The sequence below is a fragment of the Hyla sarda genome, chromosome 1 (genome assembly GCF_029499605.1).
Source record: "Hyla sarda isolate aHylSar1 chromosome 1, aHylSar1.hap1, whole genome shotgun sequence".
Taxonomy (NCBI): Eukaryota; Metazoa; Chordata; class Amphibia; order Anura; family Hylidae; genus Hyla; species Hyla sarda.
Genome location: NC_079189.1, coordinates 313,554,080 through 313,570,416, shown reverse-complemented (window position 1 = coordinate 313,570,416; position 16,337 = coordinate 313,554,080). Strand labels below are relative to the sequence as shown.

General features: G+C 42.4%; 1 protein-coding gene across 3 annotated transcripts in view; it reads left to right on the top strand.

The window, feature by feature from the left end:
- The window catches only part of RNF38 (ring finger protein 38), a 316,802-nt gene that overhangs the window by 211,148 nt on the left and 89,317 nt on the right, over positions 1 to 16,337 (top strand). For 2 of the 3 annotated variants that reach the window (XM_056518279.1, XM_056518280.1), the window contains exon 2: positions 1,447 to 1,517. The exons of the other annotated variant lie outside the window; for it this stretch is intronic. In XM_056518279.1, the coding sequence (XP_056374254.1) occupies positions 1,447 to 1,517 (71 nt within the window). The remainder of the gene's footprint in view (positions 1 to 1,446; positions 1,518 to 16,337) is intronic. 3 annotated transcript variants of the gene reach the window in all.

The window sequence follows — 16,337 nt, the reverse complement described above, 5'->3', positions numbered from 1 at the left end:
TTATTGCCCTATGTAAAAGACCAAGTGATCAGCCAATGAATGAGCAATCTCTTGTTACTAGCGGATCGCTGGAATTGTGTGGCTCTTAAAATCATCTTTTGGTAAGCTGCACATCTGCCCATATAAATCGGCAATGATGTATGTGAGGGGCCACACCAATAATGGTTTGTGCAACACTGGCACTGGCATTCATTGAGCTGTGTTAAAGGCTCATTAAAGGGGCACCAAGCTGCAAGATCTATCAGGCATTGTTCTGCCTATCTAAAAGAACCCTAAGACAGAGGATCTTAAAGGGGTTATCCAGGAAAAAACTTTTTTCATATATCAACTGGCTCCAGAAAGTTAAACAGATTTGTAAATTACTTCTATTAAACAATCTTAATCCTTTCAGTACTTATGAGCTGCTGAAGTTGAGTTGTTCTTTTCTGTCTAAGTGCTCTCGGGAACCGCCCAGTTTAGAAGCAAATCCCCATAGCAAATCTCTTCTACTCTGTGCAGTTCCCGAGACAAGCAGAGATGTCAGCAGAGAGCACTGTTGCCAGACAGAAAACAACAACTCAACTTCAGCAGCTGATAATTATTGAAAGGATTAAGATTTTTTTATAGAAGTAATTTACAAATCTGTTTAACTTTCTGGAGCCAGTTGATATAAAAAAAATTTTTTTTCCTGGAATACCCCTTTAAAGAGGGTTCTGTCTCTGATCCAGTAATGGGTGTCTAGCACAAGAAAACCCTTTTGGATCTGACTTTGGTGCCAATGACTTGTCACTAGGGACCTATTAGTTCTATAATTGTGACATATCATGTGTGTGCAATGATAACAACAAAGATTACAATGCAGTTTAAGGGTACGTTCCCACCTGGCGTATACGCAGCGTATTTCACGCTGCGCAAAATTTACGGCGGCAGCGGGAAATACGCTGCGTATTCCTTGCTCAATATATACCCAGGGCTTTCCGGCGGTAGCCCTATGCGTGTAGTGAGTTTTAGAGGCGGGGCCAGGTTCCGGCGTGTCTGTGACGCGCGGCTCCGTCTCCAAAACTCACTGCACACATAGGGCTGCCGCCGGAAAGCCCTGTGTGCATAGTGAGCAAGGGATACGCAGCGTATTTCCCGCTGCTGCTGTAAATTTTGCTCAGCGTGAAATATGCTGCGTATACGCCGTGTGGGAACGCACCCATACGGTGAGTATTAGTGGTTGATCTGACTCTGCAAACAAAGGCCATAACAGTAAAACCTCTCCAGAACATTACCTCCTGGAATGGCCACCCCCTTACTCAGGCCAGATTTTCGTGTAATTGGTTTTCAGATCACTATATGCACTGACTATGTCATTTACTTTGCCACTCGATTTTCTCTAGAGGTTTAACAGTATTTGCATAGGCACCTTTTAGAACCATTTGCTACAATGAGTGATATATCTCTTTTATTATTTTTCTTGTGCAGGTCACTTGGGCCCCTCGTTTCAGTGTCAGCCAGTACATCAAGACCACATATGCAATGATGACAGCGAAAAGGTACATGTGCCCTTAAAAGCTCATAAATAACATGACAACCTTTCACACTTTCAAAAGAAACTCAATAATTGCTCATTACTTAAGCAATAACACATGGCGAGAAGTGCATTAAACATTTCAGCGCACAGCCTGGGAGTCTCAGATGCCTTAAGGAGGAAGCTTAACCTTTATTAAAAAATGTTTCTCATGAAATTCAAATATGTGTCTACATATAACCTAATATATTTATTCATGTGCATTTCGGTGTCTGCGGATAAACGCATTAATAGAAAGGAATTGCAAAAGAGACACAAAATAAGAAATGCAGCAAACAAAGGTGAAGGTGACATGAGTGGGTCATTTCTAAAAACAAGAGATGTTCTGTACAAAGCCTTGCGCGGGCGCGGGCACACGGTGGATGGAGGATATTTGGATGCTTGTTAGTTTTTTCTGCCAACTGCTTATATAGTATCATGCAAAAATGGGAATTTGTACGGTGTAGATGTGTAGCTATATCAGGTCTTACTTGCAATCCTGAAGCTCCAGCAGCTTAGTACAAAAGCTTTATTTATGATCACCTGAACTGACAATGACACTATATGACACCATACATGATGAGATCACTTATTTCATTTGTGTAGTGAGACAGACAGCTCCATCTGGCAAGATAAGGTCAATGTGTTAACCTGCCTTCACATAGCTTACTTTTATCACTGATGCAATGGTGCAGGGGTCAAGTTGGCCTCTCGAGCATAGGGATTTTGTTAAGATTGCATCCTTTCTAAGTCTAAGGGTCCTTTTAGGCTGCATTCACACCACGTTTTTGTAATACAGTTCCCGTATACGTTTTCTATGTGAACCGTATGGAACCGTATTGAAAACCGTATACATTGACTCTCCATTGAAAACCGTATGCATTGACTCTCCATTGAAAACTGTATGCATTGACTCTCCATTGAAAACCGTACGCATTGACTCTCCATTGAAAACCGTATGCATTGACTCTCCATTGAAAACCGTACGCATTGACTCTCCATTGAAAACCGTATGCATTGACTCTCCATTGAAAACCGTATGCATTGACTCTCCATTGAAAACCGTATGCATTGACTCTCCATTGAAAACCGTATGCATTGACTCTCCATTGAAAACTGTATGCATTGACTCTCCATTGAAAACCGTATGCATTGACTCTCCATTGAAAACCGTATGCATTGACTCTCCATTGAAAACCGTATGCATTGACTCTCCATTGAAAACTGTATGCATTGACTCTCCATTGAAAACCGTATGCATTGGCTCTCCATTGAAAACCGTATGCATTGACTCTCCATTGAAAACTGTATGCCAAAAGATACATCAAGTTGTGTCCGTTTTGCATCCTCTACGATTTTGTCAGTTTTTTTCTCCTACCACGGTTTTTGGTCCGGGTGAAAAACTGTATTAAACCGTATACATTTTTTTTTTTCACATGGGAGTCAATGGGAACCGTTCAGAACCGTATGTGCGTACGGTTCCATCTGGTTTTCACAGAACGGTTTTTGACTGTGCACAGTTTTTTTTCTTGGAATTTCAATCAAACAAGTGAAACTTTATTCAAAACGGAGTGAAAAGTTAAAAACTTATACGTTTTTTCTTAAAAAACGGATGCAACCGGACATCATTTTTCAGACCGTATACAGTGTTTAATTGTATACGGGTTGAAATTGTAGACACGTTTTGATACAGTTTAGTCAGGTTTTGAGGAATCCGTTTTTCATCAAAAAACTGATAAGGGAACTGTATTGCAAAAACGTGGTGTGAATGCACCCTTAGGCTAAGTTTCCACTTGGTTTTTTTTCTGGCAGTTTTTGGAAAACAGCCACTGCAGTTTTTGAGCCAAAGTCAGAAGTGGATCCATAAGGGAGGAGAAGTGTAAGTCCTTCCTTTATATGTCCTATTCCTTTTGAATACACTTCTGGCTTTGGCTCAAAAACTGCAGTGGCAGTATTCCAAAAACTGCCAGAAAAAAAAACAAGTGGAAACCTAGCCTTACAGGGGCAGATAGCTGCCTGATACAAGCGCCTATTGACAATGTACAAGACGTAAGGTGCTCATTTAAAGGACCCCTTAGAAGGGCCAATAATTGGCAGTAAACAGCACCCACACGATTGCTAAATCATTCAGGCAGCCATTCACCTTCGTCCATTTACATGGGGAGATGTGCTGCCATCTAGCAATGATTTTAAGTCCTGCACGGCTGGGTCCTTTAGGCTGTGTTCACACATTTCAGGTTTTTAATTGCATTTATTGAATTTAAATTGACAGACAGATAAAGAAAGGAGGGCACTTATAAATGGAAAACCGAGAATTCTGTTTTCAGATCCATATCTGACTTTGTGTTCAGTAATTGCAAATAAAAACTAAATGTGTGAACACGGCCATACACAGGGCAGAGTCCTTATAGCTTAAATCTATGGAGTAATAGGAACAACCTTTTCTGCTGCATGTTGCCTCTGCATTGCAATATTCTCTCTTGGTGCTAGTTTATATGGCTCCTGATGGAGACTGATGAAGTTAATATGAATCAGACAGAAAATCCCCCATATGTATCAGAGTCATGGGATGTTATATGTTATAATATTGTTATATGTCTAAAGTTTCCATATAGTATGGAGAATGTAGACTTTACTACAGCTGCACTGGGATATCCCCAATCTTCAGTAGAATTTTTATAAGCGGACACTAGAATAGGAATGTTGTACAGGTTTCTTAAATGCATTCACCTACTGAACTTCCACAGTAGATACATACAGAGTTTGTCTTGGCGCGTTTACCATAGCATTGGCTCCTCTGCTATATTCATCTAAATTTTTAGTGAAAATATCTAATTGTTTCCCAAAAGCAAGATGGAATTTAGTGTTTTGGAAAACTAGGCACATGGGGGATAAGTTTTCTATCGCCGATGGTCCCAGGGCCCCAGGTCTCCCCAGGAACAGAGCGTGTAAACCCCCTGCACGAAGCAGCGGCCAACACGCTCCTACATATATCTGTATGGAAGAGCCTAAGATAGCCGAATGGCTCTCCCATAGATATATAAAGAGGGGGCGTGTTGGCTGCTGCTTCATGCTTTATGCCCCGTTACAGAAGATAGTCGGGGCCCCATACAGGAGTTCGGGGGGTACACTTTTTGTTTTCTGATTATAAGGCCTATTTGAATGTGACCTAGTACAGAGCAGATTTAATTATAAAAAAAAATGGTAAAAAAAAAAAGGCTTTGGTATGTCATATATTTGGAATGAAATAATCCAGCTATGAATTTACATTGGGACAATCTGTAAATTACACTAAGGCAGTCAGTCTTACAGACATCACTTACAGAACTACATACACTTACAGTCATGGCTGTAAATGTTGGCACCCCTGAATTTTTTTTAGAAAATGAAGTATTTCTCATAGAAAAGGATTGCAGTAACACATGTTTTGCTATACACGTGTTTATTCCCTTTGTGTGTATTGGGACTAAACCCAAAAAGGAGGAAAAAAAGCAAATTGGACATAATGTTACACCAAACTCCAAAAATGGGATGGATAAAATGATTGGCACCCTTCCAAAATTGTGGATAAATGAGATTGTTTCAAGCATGTGATGCTCCTTTAAATTCATCTGGGGCAAGTAACAGGTGTGGGCAATATAAAAATCACACCTGAAAGCAGATAAAAAGGAGAGAAGTTCACTTAGTCTTTGCATTGTGTGTCTGTGTGCCACACTAAGCATGGACAACAGAAAGAGGAGAAGAGAACTGTCTGAGGACTTGAGAACCAAAATTGTGGAAAAATATCAATAATCTCAAGGTTACAAGTCCATCTCCAGAGATCTAGATTTGCCTTTGTCCACAGTGCGCAACATTATCAAGAAGTTTGCAACCCATGGCATTGTAGCTAATCTCCCTGGGCGTGGACAGAAGAGAAAAATTGATGAAAAGTGTCAATGCAGGATAGTCTGGATGGTGGCTAAACAGCCCCAAACAAGTTCCAAAGATATTCAAGCTGTCCTGCAGGCTCAGGAAGCATCAGTGTCAGCGCGAACTATCCGTCCACATTTAAATGAAATGAAACGCTATGGCAGGAGACCCAGGAGGACCCCACTGCTGACAAAAACTGCATTTTGCCAAAATGAACTTGAGTAAGCCAAAATCCTTCTGGGAAAATGTCTTGTAGACAAATGAGACCAAGATAGAGGTTTTTGGTAAAGCACATCATTCTACTGTTTACCGAAAACAGAATGAGGCCTATAAAGAAAAGAACACAGTACCTACAGTGAAATATGGTGGAGGTTCAATGATGTTTTTTTTTTTTTTTCTTTTTTTGCTGCCTTTGGTACTGGGTGCCTTGAATGTGTACAAGGCATCATGAAATCTGAGGATTACCAATGGATTTTGGGTCGCACTGTACAGCCCAGTGTCAGAAAGCTGGGTTTGTGTCCGAGATCTTGGGTCTAGGACGATGACCCCAAACATATGTCAAAAAGCCCCCAGAAATGGATGGCAACAAACTGCTGGAGAGTTCTGAAATGGCAGCAATGAGTCCAGATCTAAATCCCATTGAACACCTGTGGAGAGATCTTAAAATTGCTGTTGGGAAAAGGCGCCTGGAGCAGTTTGTAAAGGAAGAGTGGTCCAACATTCCGGCTGAGAGGTGTAAGAAGCTTATTGATGGTTATAGGAAGTGACTGATTTCAGTTATTTTTTCCAAAGGGTGTGCAACCAAATATTAAGTTAAGGGTGCCAATAATTTTGTCCAGCCCATTTTTGGAGTTTGGTGTGATATTATGTCCAATTTGCTTTTTTTTCTCCCTTTTTTGGTTTAGTTCCAAGACACACAAAGAGAATAAACATGTGTATAGCAAAACATGTGTTACTGCAATCCTTTTCTGTGAGAAATACTTCATTTTCTAGAAAAATTTAAGGGGTGCCAACATTAACGGCCATGACTGTACAGACATCATACATTTAGTTTCACAATTTTTTTAATCAATGCTGGCCCATCACTAAGTAATCATATGTCCAATAGAGTGATTTATTGTAATACATGTGCAATTCATTTCAGCTTAGCTAGTAGCCAATTCTTTCGTTATAGACTGTAATGACTATGCATTGTAGAGCCAGGAATGTGCAGGTGTTTTACTCACTGTGGTCTGTGCAAAGTCTCCCGCTATTACCACCAGGCTGATGACCTGTAGCTCCTGCCCATCCATCCGTGCTGTGTCTCCTGAAGGATACCTGGGCTGTATGCCCACCAGTAGCAATTTCTGTACTCCACATCTGTTGTCTCTACTGGCTCTGTTGTCTGTGCATCTGGCTTTATGCACCAGTATCACCTGGTCCACAAGATCAGCAGCTACTTATACTGGGACAACGCTCAGGGAGCAACCTGGCACTCTCTGGCAGCTAAGACCATCTTCCACATCCTGGAGCAAGATAAATGCTGACTCTGAACCTGAGTTTGGCCCTAAGCACCATAGGCCACATTAACCACATTTTACATGGTAGTAGATACTCAACTTCACATTAGATGTTTAAAGGGGTACTCCGTGCAACTAAACCCATAGCCCATACTTTCCCTCTCACCAACCTATTTATTTGTCTAAATATTATTCATTAGCTATGTAGAGCAGTTTCCCTCTTTCAGCTGTCACTTACATGCAGAGAGACGTCATTATCATATCCTCCTTGTCTCTGTGCAAAGCCCTCACTGAGACTAGCCCCCACCCTCCTGGAAGACAAAGACCATGTGATTTCTGTCTTGTTCACAGCCACACCTCCACTCCCCCTCCCCTCCCTGTGTGAGGCTTTTGCCAGGAGAGAAACAGCTCAGCGTCTCCACAGCACATAACGCTGCTCTTTTCCTGCTGTAGATCTAATGACTAACTGCTGCCATTCAGAGCATAGCATGATTTATTGCTGGGGGAAGGATAGTTTGAAAGAAAAGACTTGTACATTGTGTGCTGCTGACTGTGTTTACAAAAACACAGCATGCACATGGATAGGAAAAGCAATTTGCTGGCAGCCATTACACAGAGCTGGGCTGCAAGTAAGCAAGTCTGGGCTGCAAGTAAGCAAAAATTATATTCAGGAGACAACAGGGACCACAGAAGCTGCCATAACCACATGGATAACTACAGGGGACACAGATCAGGTATTGTGCTGGTCTACATTTGCAAATGTTTTTCTTTGCGCTAATTGCAGGGTTTTTTTTAGATTTTTTTCAAAGTTCTAAAATCCGTCATTTTGACCTTTTGGTGTTGCTAGACCATTTTTTTTCAGTGACGGATGCATTGGTAACGAAATTATCTGCGTGTTTTTTATTTTTGTGCAAATTTTGCCACAACTAGTGCAAAAAAAACCAAAAAACTGCAAATCTCGACCACTTCCTGACCAGGTCTAAAAAAGATTACTACTGCTGTCTGTTTGCCAAAAATAAAAAATCATCAACCAGAGTGAAAGAGAGAGAGAGAGAGAGAGAGAGAGAGAGAGAGAGAGAAAGAATAAGGTAGAGAATAAGAATGTTTAACCCCTTAAGGACCAAGGACGTATGAGTACGTCCTTGGTCCCACTCCCGTGATATAACGCGGGGTCCCACGGTGACCCCGCATCATATCATGGCAGGCCCGGCGTCATAGTGAAGCCAGGACCCGCCTCTAATAGCGCGCAGCACTGATCGCGGTGCCGCACGCTATTAACCCTTTAGCCGCACACTCAAAGCTGAGCCACGCGGCTAAAAGTGAAAGTAAAAGTGCCCGGCCCGCGGCATCCCGAACAGCTGTTATACAGGAGGAAGGTCTCTTACCTTCCTTCCTGCAGTCCGATCGCCGATTGAATGCTTCAAGCATGAGCCTGAGCGAAAACCCTGATCAATGCATCCCTATGGAGATGCAATGAACACAGTTAAAGATCAGTAAATGCAATGTTATAGCCCCCTATGGGGGCTATAATATTGCAAAAGAAAAGTGTAAAAAAGATCATTAACCCTTTGAATTATCCCTTCCCCTAATAAAAGTTTGAATCACCCGGCATTTCCAATAATAAAAAAAAAACTGTGTAAATAAAACCAAAAATAAACATATGTGGTATCGCCGCGTGCGGAAATGTCCGATTTAAAAAAATATACTGCTAATTAAACCGCACGGTCAGTGGCGTACACGCAAAAAAATTCCAAAGTCCAAAATAGCGTATTTTTGGTCACTTTTTATATCATGAATAAAAAGCAATCAAAAAGTCAGATCAATGCAAAAATGGTACCAACAAAAACTTCAGATCACGGCGCAAAAAATGATCCCTCATAGCGCCCTGAATACGGAAAAATAAAAAAGTTATACATACGTATACATTTTCCTGCATGTAGTTATGATTTTTTTCTGAAGCAATACAAAATCAAACCTATACAAGTAGGGTATCATTTTAACCGTATGGACCTAGAGAATAAAATGTACTACGTAGAAACGGAAGTCCCCAAAAGTTACAAAATGGCTGTATTTTTTTAATTTTGTCGCACAGTGATTTTTTTTACTGTTTCGCCGTAGATTTTTGGGTAAAATGACTGATATCATTACAAAGTAGAATTAGTTGCGCAAAAAATAAGCCAGAATACAGATTTTTAGGTGCAAAATTTTAAGAGTTATGATTTTTTAAAGGTAAGGAGGAAAAATCGAAAGAGCAAAAAACGAAAAACGCCCGGTCCTTAAGGGGTTAAAGACATACAAAGTTAAAAATTAAAAAAACGTGCAAAGGAAAAGTAAAGCAGTTGTTCATATGAAACAATCAGATATATATTTTTAAGGTACCTAAAAGGAATGATAAAGGATTGATAGCAATGGCCGACATCTCACAATTTCATGTGCCCAAGTTTAAAAAAAATAACCGACAAAGTGATGATAAAAAAATGAAAGGTTAAAAAACAAATAAATAAATTAAATATCTGTTCAACTAAAACAGACGTCTCTCAAACAATAAAGGTTTTTTTTTCCTGGCCTGCGGCAAGGTAAACCACTATTCAAATGTGAGGGAGACTCTCTTTGCAGACCTTCTTTTAGACATTAATTTGCCTTAAAGGGGTAGTCCAGTGGTGAAAAACTTATCCCCTATCCTAAGGATAGGGGATAAGTTTGAGATCGCGGGGGGTCCGACTGCTGGGGCCCCCTGCGATCTCTCTGTACGGGGCCCTGGCTCTCCGCCGAGATAGCGGGTGTCGACCCCCGCACGGGGCGGCAGCCGACACGCCCCCTCAATACATCTCAATGGCAGAGTCGGAGATTGCCGAAGGCAGCGCTTCGGCTCTGCCATAGAGTTGTATTGAGGGGGCGTGTCGGCCGCCGCCTCGTGCGGAGGTCGACACGCCCCCTTCCCGCGGGCTGTCGGGGCCCCGTACAGGAGATCGCAGGGGGCCCCAGCGGTCGGACCCCCCGCGATCTGCAACTTATCCCCTATCCTTAGGATAGGGGATAAGTTGCTCACCACTGAGTCACCACTGGACTACTCCTTTAAAATTAAAACTAAAACAAACAAAGCCAAACACACAAACAAGCTTCTCAGAAGCAGGGTAGACATGATCTGAAAGCGGTGATAGAAAATTATCTGGGTGCAGATTTATCATGGTCACTGTGACAATATGATAAATTTGGAGCAGCACCGGCACAACAAATGCATCTAGACAAACAACAAAAATGATCTAGCCAAGACCATTATTGATAAATATGCGGGAGGAGTGGCCGTGTGAGCCCAAGGAGCCAATGCGCTCGCTCCCGCCTGTCTGATTGAAAGGCAGGGAGCGAGCCCAGGCTGAATGAATAAGGACCGATGCCCGGCCGGCATCGGTCCGAATTCAGGCGTGACGTCACGCCAGCCTGCAGCCGGCCACTAGAAGGGAGACCCCTAGTGACCGGTTTTTAAACCTAAATTAAAACGTTTTAATAAAAAAAATAATAATAATAATGAAAATATATTAGAGATATGTTGTAGTACATATGTACTACAATATATAAAAAAAAATGTTGACGACAGTGCCCATTTAAATTTTCCATCTACGTACCCAAATGAAAACCTGTTTTATGTGATAACAATTGTAATTTGAATTGGCATCACTCATTTTATCCCCAACATGTATGATAAAAACATTTTAAAAAAAATTTATGGGGAGAAATAAAAAAAATTAAAAAAATAAGCCTTTATGCATATTTTAGGTTTTGTTTCTATTTTAAAGTTAAAATAACATATTCTTTTTATTTCTAGGTCCATACAATTACAACAATATCCAAATCATAAAGTATGCTTAAAATTCTCCTATTCTGACCCCTATAATTGATTTTTTCATAAATGGGGCTGTATGATGGCTCATGTTTTCCCTTATCTATAGTATTTATTGGTACCATTTTGTTTTGTTGGCTTTTTCTAAAAAAAAAAATTCTGGTATAAAAGCTAGTAATCAGCAATTCTTGACTATGGTATTTTTTTTTACATCTATGCCATGCACTGTGCCCTTTTCATTAAAATAATATTTTAATAGTTCGGACAATTAGCTTTTCCGCTGGAAAGAAATATGGAGATAAAAAGTATTGTACTGAATAATGATGACTAGTCCTATCTATACACTACTGCACACTGGGTTGTACAGTTATAGTGGCAATCATACAGTAGTAGAGTATATCATGCACAAGACCTGTTGTTTAGGAAAAGATCTGTATAATATATTTCCTGGATGTAGTTTTCTTGCCACTGCAACTTTACCAACCAGCATGTAGTCGTGTCCCTCCATGCCTAATGTCACTTTAAATCTGCAATAACAAATATAACAGAGTCACCCGCACTAACCAGTGGCACTGGCTGGTAATGCTTAAAACGATGCCAACCATGTCCAGACCAATGGTGGCATTCCTCATTATCTTCCTAATTGTGATTATGCAAATCACCAGTAAATGGCACCGGTGGAGGCACGATGGCGGCCTCTGGCACTGTGATGTCTCAGCGCTCGGCCCACTCATACATATTCATACAATCCCCTCCGCTACCCCGATGATCCAAGATGGCCACGGTACATGCGCAGTAGAAGTAAATACAAAGCAGGGAGGCAGAGGGGATTGTATGAATATGTATGAGCGGGCCAAACGCTGAGACTTCACAGTGCCCGTGTGCCACTGACTGGTTATTTGCATAATCACAATTAGGTAGAAAACGGAGGAATGCCACAACGGATCCGGGCATGGTAGGCATAGTTTTAATCAGCATCACCCACACTACCAGCCAGTATCACTGGTTAGTGCGGGTGACTCTACTGACAGTTTTACTTTAAGCCAAATCCAGAAGTGCATCCAACAAGGAAGGAAAAATCCTTCCTCCTATTTACTAATCCTTTTGAATCGTGTGAATTTAGCCTAAAAGTAACTAACAATGATTATAATATTAATAATAATGATAGAGAAGCAGTATTTTTTGCTTTATATACACCCAACATGTGCAGAGCAATGTTTCAGCTCTTTAGTCAAAAGCATACTTTTCATTTGTCAATCTTCAAACAATTCTTGTGCAGATCAAAGTTTGATGACCATAGGAGAACTTCAGAAGAGCCACAATGCAATATCCACCACTTGGATTTCTGCATTTGATTCCTTTGAAACCATTAGATCATTGAAGATTGAAATTGATGTTGATCTGTCTATCTCATTATCTGTCTCCTCTATCTATTTGATGATATTGTCTCAAATATAAAAAGCACAGGGTATTGAACAATATACAGTTTTACATGACGGTATGCTTTAAGACGTGCACTGGATACAGCGGGATGAGGTTTCTGTCCTATCAAAATTTTCATATCATAATAACATTACTGCTGTCTTCCAAAAACACCACCATGCCATTAAGCCCTATTTTTACTTGTTAGGAGTCACGCCGTAGTCAGACATGCTTTCAGCGGACGCACTCCTCCTCCACTGCCCGGCATACTCTGTACTGCGATTCGCATCCCGTGATGTGATCGCAGCCTGCCCACTGTCTCTTACCTCCCCCGTTGTCTCTGCGCGCTTCTTGTGTGCCGCTTCCTAATAGACCCTATGATTGCCCTATTGAAGGAGACAGGTGGAAGATGGCTTTTAACACCTGTGATGGACATTATGAGTACCTTGTGATGCCGTTTGGTCTCTGCAATGCCCCAGCCGTTTTTCAAGAATTTGTCAATTACATTTTCGAGATCTCCTTTACACTTGTGTTGTGGTGTATCTTCTTGCCCAACTTGGAAGTCAGTCACACTCTGCGCCAAGCTCGAGAAATGTCTCTTCGAGAAGTCGTCTCTGATGTTCCTCGGCTATATTGTCTCAAATCCATCTCTTCGGATGGATCCTGATAAGCTGTCTTTGGTCCTAACCTAGCTACAACTTTCTGGTCTGCAGACTATTCAACGCTTCCTTGGGTTTGCCAATTATTATCAGAGATGATGCCCTCTCTCGTGCCTCTGATGTAGTGGGTCTGGAACCTTTACCTTGCTATATTGTGCCTCCAGATCGATTGGTTACGGCAGCACCAGTCAACCTTCAGCAAGTTCCCCCGGGAAACACTTTTGTACCAACTCGCCAAAGTACTTAAATGCTAAACTGGGGACATTCTTCCTCATTGGCAGGCCACCCAGGAATACGGAAATCTACTTTGCTCATTTCCCGTCATTACTGGTGACCGAACCTAGAACCAGTGGCGGATCCGGGGGGGGGGGGGGGGTCAACGGGGCAATTGACCCCCCCCGAGATTGCTGCACCCCCCCCACCACCTTGCATGGTGGAGCCGAAGCTGTAAGCTCCTGCTCCACCATTCACTAACCTTTCACACGCTGTGATTACACAACGTGTGAGCTGCGGGGATGCGATCCACTAGAGGCCGCGGCCCGCATACTGTAAGTAAGGGTATGCTCAGGGCCCAGGGGATTAGGGGAACTATATCGTACAGGAGGAGGGGGATTTAAAAATTTGGGAAAAGGGAATATTTAATGTGAGGGGCTGCAGGGCAAAGCACAGGGGACATTATATGTAAAGAGCACATGACAGGGGGCCCCCCTGTGCTGTGCCCCTCGCATATAATGCCCCCTGTGCTGTGTCCCACACATATAAATTATATGTGTGGGGCACAGCACAGGGGGTATTATATGTGTGAAGCACAGCACAGGGGACATTATATGTGAAGGGCACAGCACAAGGGGCATTATATGTGTGGAGCACAGCTCAGGGGGCATTATATGAAATAATGCCTCCTGTGCTGTGCCCCTCACATATAATGCCCCCTGTGCTGTGCCCCACACATATAATGCCCCCTGAGCTGTGCCCCTCACGTATAATGCCCCCTGTGCTGTGCCCCTCCCATATAATGCCCCCTGTGCTGTGCCCCTCCCATATAAATTATATGTGTGGGGCACAGCACAGGGGGCATTATATGTGAGGGGCACAGGGGGCATTATATGTGAGGGGCACAGCACAGGAGGCATTATTTCATATAATGCCCCCTGTGCTGTGCTCCACACATATAATGCCACCTGTGCTGTGCTCCACACACATAATGCCCCATGCTTTGCCTCACACATATAATGCCCCCTGTGCTATGCCCCTCACATATAATGCCCCCTGTGCTGTGCCCCTCACATATAATGCCCCCTGAGGGGACAGGATGGGGGCATTATATGTGAGGGGCACAGCACAGGGGCATTATATGTGAGGGGCACAGCACAGGGGGCATTATATGTGAGGGGTGCATGATGGGGGCATTATATGTGAGGGGCAAAAAACGGGGGCATTATATGTGAAGGGCACAGCACAGGGGGCAATATATGTTAGGGGCACAGGGCAGAGGGCATTATTATTATGTGGGGGGGAACAGGACAGGTCATAATTATTATATGTAGGGGCACAAGATGGGGCATTATTACTATATGTGAAGACACAGAGTGTTTTGTATTTCAGAAGTATAGTGTATATTATGAGGAATTTCTTGGGTGGTATGTTTTTTATGGGCCACAAAACATTTGGGTATTTTATTCAGAGGGTGCACTGCACAGCAAGTTATATTCAGAGAGTGCAGTGTGTGGTAGTATTAAATTTAGAGAGCACAGTGTGTGATAGTATTATATACAGAGGGTACGGTGTGTGGCGGTATTATATTCAGAGGGTACAGTGTGTTGAATATTTAGGAGGTACAGTGTGTCAGAATTATATTCAGAGGGTGTGTGGCGATATGTTCGGCTGAAGCAACCTAGTTACAAGTTGGGTCCGCTGTTCTTGGGTCCTTTTTAAAGTTCTTCGCTGCATCAATCCGGCTGCGTACAAGTTACATCTCCCTCCTTCTCTGCGCATCCCAAACATCTTCCATGTCTCCCTCCTCAATCCTTTGGTCCTTAATCGCTTCTCCTAGAAGAATATCTCTCCAGTCCCTGTCACCGGGTCCTCTGATGTGTTTGAAGTCCAGGAGAAACTCGCCACCAAGACCATCTGCGCGCCGCCTCTATAGAATTTAACCTGTTAACGACCATGGACGTCTATACTCGTCCATGTGCCGTTGACGGGTTATGGCACGGCCTCCCGACTCGAGCCCGCGTCATACTGGCCGGCGTATTTTTTGTCATTTTTTGTATTTTTTTTTTGGTCATTTTTTGTATTTTTTTTATAAAATGCAATCAAAAAGTCCAATCAGAACAAAAATGGTACTGATAAAAACTTCAGATCACGCTGCAAAATATGAGCCCTCATACAGCCCCGTATGCAAAAAAATTCAAAAGTTAAAGGGGCCAGAAGAGGACAATTTTACATGTATAAATTTTTGTGCCTATAGTTATGTTTTTTCCAGAAGTACGACAAAATCAAACCTATATACGTAGGGTATCATTTTAATTGTATGGACCTACAGAATAAAGATAAAGTAGAACTGCGTAGAAACAGAAGCCCCCAAAATGTACAAAATGTGTTTTTTTTCTTCAATTTTGACGTACAATTATTATTATTTTTTTACGTTTACGTTTCGCCATAGATTTTTGGGGGAAATGACTGATGTCCTTACAAAGTAGAATTGGTGGCGCAAAAAAAAAAAAAAATGCCCTTATATGGTTTTTTAGGTGCAAAATTGAAAGGGTTAGGATTTTTAAAATGTAAGAAGGAAAAAATTAAAGTGCAAAAACTAGATAATGCTTGGTCCTTAGGGGGTTAAAGGGACAGTATACATTTCATTGGTTCTTGCTTCCCCATGACCTTATAAGTACAGGCACTTCCTTTTGACCCTGTGCCTTGCCTTGCCGTGTTCCAGACCCTGTTGCTATGAACCCTGTCCTTTCTCCTGTGCTGCCTGCCCTCTGACCTCTTGCTTCATGACCTGACCTTGCTACTGTGCCGCCTGCCCTGACATCCTGTCTGTCCTGACTACAAGTTGCCTTATCCATCCAGTACCACGTTACACTTCGGCCGAGTGGACGAGACGTATCAGGGGTAGCGACCTGGGTCCCGTCTGCCGCTGCAAGTCCATCCTGCTTTGCAGCGGGCTCTGGTTAAAACCAGTGGCACCTTAGACTCCGCTCCCTGATACGGCCCGTGTCAGCATCCACACAGGTAAAGCGGATCCACTACTCCTCAGCTGTAGCATTACTTCAATGAAGCTGGGCTGCAGTACAGCTAAACAGATAACCTATGGACAGGTGTCATGCCATTTTTGGAAGAAGTAGCCATCATGTTTAACTGTTGTGTCCAAGGCAACTGCCTTTTCTGCATGTCCCTAATCTTCAATGTAGTAGCATGCAGAGGCGTAACTTGTAGCTTCTGGGCCCAATGCAAAATTGCAACAGGGCCCCATG